Source organism: Diadema antillarum, unplaced genomic scaffold (assembly GCF_040938485.1).
Source record: "Diadema antillarum isolate AM-2024a unplaced genomic scaffold, OU_Dant_1.0 seq00002264_RagTag, whole genome shotgun sequence".
In the NCBI taxonomy this organism is placed as follows: Eukaryota; Metazoa; Echinodermata; class Echinoidea; order Diadematoida; family Diadematidae; genus Diadema; species Diadema antillarum.
In genome coordinates this window covers 104,873-110,736 of record NW_027272893.1, presented here as the reverse complement: position 1 = coordinate 110,736, position 5,864 = coordinate 104,873, and the positions used below count along the sequence as shown (strand labels likewise).

At 39.1% G+C, this 5,864-nt stretch overlaps 1 protein-coding gene across 1 annotated transcript; it reads left to right on the top strand.

Moving 5' to 3' along the window:
* Positions 1-384: 384 nt before the first annotated feature.
* On the top strand, positions 385-4,688 carry LOC139714395 (uncharacterized). Its single transcript, XM_071626103.1, has 3 exons — positions 385-439; positions 2,994-3,127; positions 4,341-4,688. Exons 1-3 carry the CDS (start codon positions 394-396, stop codon positions 4,662-4,664), a joined length of 504 nt encoding a protein of 167 aa, XP_071482204.1. The 5' UTR covers positions 385-393; the 3' UTR covers positions 4,665-4,688.
* The last annotated feature ends 1,176 nt before the right edge of the window (positions 4,689-5,864 follow it).

Below are 5,864 nucleotides of genomic sequence, written 5' to 3'. Positions count from 1 at the left end.
ATAAATACTGTGGGGTAAATACTGGTCTTTGCCGGATATTACCGTCTCGCTATTTATGATGAGAATGGGAAACACAGGGGAATAATCAATAAGTCATTTCATGAATTTTGTTAATAAAGGAATACACAAATCATTGTACATGAAGTATGATTAACCAAAATAATAATAATAATAATAATAATAATTTATGGCAGGAATTCATTCTTATTGCTGGGACAAATTTTTGCGCAACGTTTTCTGATCTATGTATCTGATACCATTTTTGCTGTGTACAAGAATTCGAAAATTGTAGCAGTCACTTGGGAAGGAATTGCTCCTATTGTAAATGTTTACTCCAATCATTCAGTGGCACTTGCTCGACAACTTCTGAAGCAGAATGGAAACTTGACAGTCATGGAGCTCCTGTCATCTTTTGACAGTTCTGACCAGAACAAAGAAGGTATTTTTGCACATTCCCTGGAATGCACCCTCTAATTTCATAAAGAGTCTGAAGTGTCATCAGAAGTTAAAATTAAACCAACCTTATCATTAAACATTCTAGTGATGGTCAATTTTTCATGGAGCATAATCACACTCCCACATAAACACAACACAAATGTGGGCCAGGAAGCTTATTTTCGAGTAGCCATACACAATTTTCCCCACCCTGAGAGGGGACTCCCTCCCGGATCATCCCCTCATCTAGTTATTTCACTCCATAGGATTTTTTTTACAAAAAACAATTTCCAATACTCTGAAAGTATATTGTACTCACTTAAATGTGCATCAGAAAAAGTTTATTTCTAAGATGCCAATTGCTAAATTTTCCCTACCCTTAGATGGGGCAGTCCCTTCCAAACCTTCCCCTGCATTTTACCCATCTAACTTTAACTTTTAACATTTTTAAGTCGTCCAAAGGAAAGACCTTATGCCGTCATATTTGTCCGTCTGTCTCTCCGTCTGTCTGTCAACAATTTGGTATCCACTTTTTCATCGATCTATATCTTGGCTCCGAGTTAACCAAACAAGTTCATATTTGGTATCGGTATCCTTTAGGACTTTCCTGATATTAAGCTCATTTTTGTGTTGAGGTTGAGCTTAAAGGCAAAGATCAAAGGTAATTCAATGTCACATGGGTTATATAAAACAAATGAAAATAGATCTTTCTCGCAATATCTCAAGAACGGTTTGGGCAAACAACTTCAAACTTGGTATATGTATACCTATGGAGGTGACAATGATCTTTGACCTCAACCTTTGACCTTGACCTTTGACCTTGATTAAACATGAAAATAGCTCTTTCTCGTAATATCTCAAGAAAGGTTTGGAGAAACAACTTCAAACTTGGTATATGTATACCTATGGACGTGGCAATGATCTGTGACCTCAAGCTTTGACCTTGACCTTTGACCTTTGCCCTTGATTATTTGTAGACAACATTTTGAATACTGTCCATATTGGCACGGTTTTCAATTACTCGACATTGGACGACTGCTTTGGACGTCGTCCATATTATTATACACTTGGCTTGATTTCTGCTATTCTGATGGCAGAACCCCTTCCCACACACTCCCCTGCTTTGTCCCTTCACTCCCTCACTCAGTGCCCCCCCCCCCCCCCCCTCCTTTTTGTCTCACCTGAACAAAGTTCTGGCAGAGATTGACATAGTAATCACTTTTCCTGTTGCTGTGTTAGAAAAATGTTAAAGGCTTTTGTTGAACTTGCTCTCATTTCTCTATTTCTGCATCAATTTTGTTCAAACTTGGAACAAATAATCCTTGGGTATTACCAGATGTGAGTTGATGAGGATGATGAGGTGAAAGGTCATCTAGGGGTCAAAAGATCAAATGATGCGAGGCCATGTGCATCATTTTTAGCTCACCTTAGCCGAAGGTTCAAGTGAGCTGTTGCCATCCGTTTTTGTCTGCCGTCCCTTGTCCGTTGTGCGGTGTGCGTCATCTGTAAACTTTTATATTTCATCTTCTTCTGCAGAACGAATGGTCGGCTTTTAGTCAAACTTGCAGAGAATCATTCTGTTGGGTAGAGTTGTTCAAATGATAACTGTAGCCCCATGGGGGCCCAGGGGGAGGGCCCCCAGGGTGCAAAATTCTCAAAATTTCAAACATCTTCTTCTCCAGATCCACAAGAAGATCAGTCAAGTTGTTTTGTGTGTAGATACCTTTATAAGTAAAGAATGAAAGTTGTTTATGACAACTCCTGTTGTGCCCCCTCCTTGGATTATTCTGTGTCAGTTTTCCTAAGAGTTTTCCCATTCAAATCTCAAAATAATTATATTGCTATAGCGCCCTCTAGACAACTACTGAAACTCCCCTTTAAATGAATGTTGAGTAAAAGTTGCCTTCAATGAGTTTGTACAGAAATTACCAATGAGATTGATAACTCAAAGTTTAATTCATGTCAAAATGAACAGAGCCCATGGAAGTACAAGAATTGTATATTTATTAAAGGAAAAAAAATATTTTAATCTTTTACAAAAAGGGAACAATTAAGCTGTGATCATTCAGAGCATTACAAGTTACATTTCAGTGATCACAGCAAGTTCCGAAAATGACCACAAATTACTCACTGGACCATCTCTTCATGCATGAATGATCAAGGTTTTTAATTATAGACAATCAATGACTACTAATCTGATACATGTGATTGTAATAAAGTATCTGCTCACCATGCACTTGTAAGATTTAGGAATAATCTGCATGTGTATTGTTACTAATTGTTTTGCCAGAGTGTCCAAATGGGGGGGGGGGGGGGGGGGGGGGTAAATGATTTTACATGCAACTGTAGTAACTCAGTGAGTAATCATTTCAGGTGTTCACAGTGAGTTTGACTCTTCATTACAAGGTGAGTATTGATCGAAAACTCACAAAAAAGTGCATGTCCTACTTTTCTCCTACTTTTACTGAAATTTAGCTCCTATTTTTTTTCTCCTACTTTTTCACCATGATCTACTAGAAAGCCTGCTTGATTTTATTATTTTGCATTTTGAAATACAGGATGGAATTCTGGTACATCTGCCATCCTCCTCCTCTTGTGCCTGTTGCCTCCTGCAAGCCAAGGGAGGTCTAAAGCTGCCTCAGCAAAAGTATCCATTTCCTCAGCAATCTCAAGGATTATTCAGTTTCAGAAGGTATGTAGCTTTTCAGTATAAAAGTGGACTATAAATAAATAATGTTATTAGTACCCTCGTCACACCTTGCATGTTCTCACTGCATTCTAGAAAATGTTGCCAAAACTGACTAAATGTGTGTACACAGGGAGTAGATGTAGCAATGGTCTATCTAAGAATTTCATGAATGTGCTTAGACTGGCTTGGACTAAGAGGGTGCTCAAGAACTTTGGGCCTGTTCAAAAACTGAACCTATCCTAAGATTATTAGGAGTGACAATGCGCTAGAACGAGATGGACCTACTGCAAACAGGGTTGCCATACTTCAATCCTACTAGGAATATGTTTCAGCGTGACATTTTCACAGCCCTAAATGTAGAGTTATATCAATAAACAAAAGGTCAGTACTTTTTGCCTCGATATTGGAAATTGATTACAAATTTGCAGCAAGAAAATAATTGTGAAGGAAATTTTAAAATCCTTATTTTCACAGTGTCTCCTTTTGTGTGAGTTGAAATGACTCAACCATATTAGAAAGACTCTTCTCAATCAGATACTTAAAACCTGCTTTGAAAATACTTGCATTTTTTACCAGGCCTCTACAGCCTACCTCTATACGTTTATAAAATTTTCTGTGCAAAGTCCTGGTTGAAGAATGTAGCTACAGTGTATATCTCTGTTCAGTTCATTAACCATAAAGTGAATTGAGCGAGATACAAGTTATAGGGGAGACTACGCTGCACATGGATGTCACCATCATGCACAAGCCCTGTGATTTATGCACTTTTCCTATTTGCTCAAGAGTTATGATGGAGCATCACTTGCAGCCAAGCCTTGATAGTCTGCAACATGCAGCCTGAAGGCCACTGCATATCATACAAATCTTTGGTCGCACAACTTGCCGACTATCATTTTATGAAATAAACAGTGCGTATATTCTGTTTTATTTCAGATCTTAAGTCGCTGAGTTGTGTGACAGAAAGTCATATCGAATGCGGTGGCCTTTAGTCTAATCAGGCCTCTTAAATTGAGAAAAAAGTCAGAAAACGTTGTGCTACTTTGCACATTGCAGACATTTTCCACAAAACATCCAGATCCCCCCACTATATATGTATGTATGTATGATGATGGTAACAGTGATGATAAAGATAGAGTTTTGATAGAATTAACAAGTGGGAAAAGGGTAACTGCTAGTTTCATCGTTTACTAGTACATGTAATTTGTTTCAAACACAGAGTGGAGGGAGCATTCAAGATTTTCTGGATGGCACCAAACAGACCCAGAGCCAACCGTTCCTTCTTGGAATTGGAAATTCTAAGGCCTGTATCAGCAGTTACTTGCTCATTGTCGATCACAAGGCCATTCCATGTGGTGCCCGTACGGTGGAAGGAGCAGTAGATGAACTCTTCAAGACGCACTTTGTCTTTGGCTTGCATTACTGCCAGTCTCTTCATCAGTTCTGGACCTTCATCCAGACAGCTGTTTTCGAGATTGATGTTGGAGTTTCCCGCGAATCACCGAGAGTGCGTGAACTAAGATCCAAATTATTCACACCATGATTTGCTTCAAATGCAAGAGAAATTTTGCAATACCAAAGTTGGTGCAACATTTAACTCTTAATGTGCCAGGCCCAAAACCCCCAACGTGCCAGAGGTTTTTATCTAACGTCAGAACGTTTCAAAACCGGACTGACAATGACATTTAAAACGGCCATATCTCTGAAACTATTGACTGTTTTGAATTGAGTTCTACACAACATATATCAAGAAATGTTTGTTCTTTTGTGTCATGTAGTCAGTTTGCCATAATATCTATCTGAACCTGAAATATTGAAGAAATAATTGATATCATCAAAAAATTATTAGAAATTTTTGTGTAGTATGGAAAGAAAGAGTCAGCCGTGGTTTTTATTCAATAGAACGCTCCCTTGACTCTGTGAGAAAGTTTTAGAGCTACATCTCCTCTTTCAAAAGGTAACAAACTTGTCTTCTAGAATTGTATGATTCCAAAGATACAAACAGTTTATTTTGTCTTAGCAATTTCGTTTTCTACCTCAGTAATTCATTCCCAAATCTGAGTCCTTTAGTCCCAGATCCTGTATTTGAAACTAAAGTGATTGTCCCGGGCCCTTCAAGAGTGTCTTTTGTCCAATTGAGAAGGAAAAACCTACTAATCCTCCTTTTGTCTAACCAGACCGCGGGCGGGGGTACTCTATTGAAATCGGCAGGCCTTTCTCTGCGTGCAATTACTTATAGACTAGCGTGGGGACAATTAGTGACGTTCACCAAAACAAAAGGATGAAAGGCTTGACCGACGAACCTTAGCTGACCTAAGCTGAACCTCTTTGAGGGACAAAATCAAAGCAGCTTCCCGCAGGACAGCGTCCAAGCGGAACAATACGAGTGGAACCGCATAGACAATACACGCAGATTCAATAGCATACACACGCGTGGTGTACCAATGAGACTTTTGATCCATACACATCTCGCAGAGGGTGTGCTTGCTGCGGATTTTCCCGACGCGAAAAATATACATCTAGCTGAAAAATCATGTATTTACTCAAAATTTTCCAATGTAAGCATGCTCATATTTTTAGTGGAAATGATGGCTATACTAATTAGCTACCAGTACATATCATTGGCAATTTCTTGGTGTAACACATTACGGTACCATAAGAACTCAAGTGATCAATGCTTTTCTCGCTCTTCTTAGTCGCCGATCGGCGACCATGGCACGTCAGGACTAAGGTCGCCGTTCGG

What these genes read in the sequence shown, in the direction of transcription:
- LOC139714395 (XM_071626103.1), top strand. Translation starts at nt 394, where the DNA reads ATGGAGCTCCTGTCATCTTTTGACAGTTCTGACCAGAACAAAGAAG. An exon ending in TTCTGACCAGAACAAAGAAG is followed by an intron (nt 440 to 2,993) that starts GTATTTTTGCAC and finishes TTTGAAATACAG; the next exon opens with GATGGAATTCTGGTACATCT. An exon ending in GGATTATTCAGTTTCAGAAG is followed by an intron (nt 3,128 to 4,340) that starts GTATGTAGCTTT and finishes TTTCAAACACAG; the next exon opens with AGTGGAGGGAGCATTCAAGA.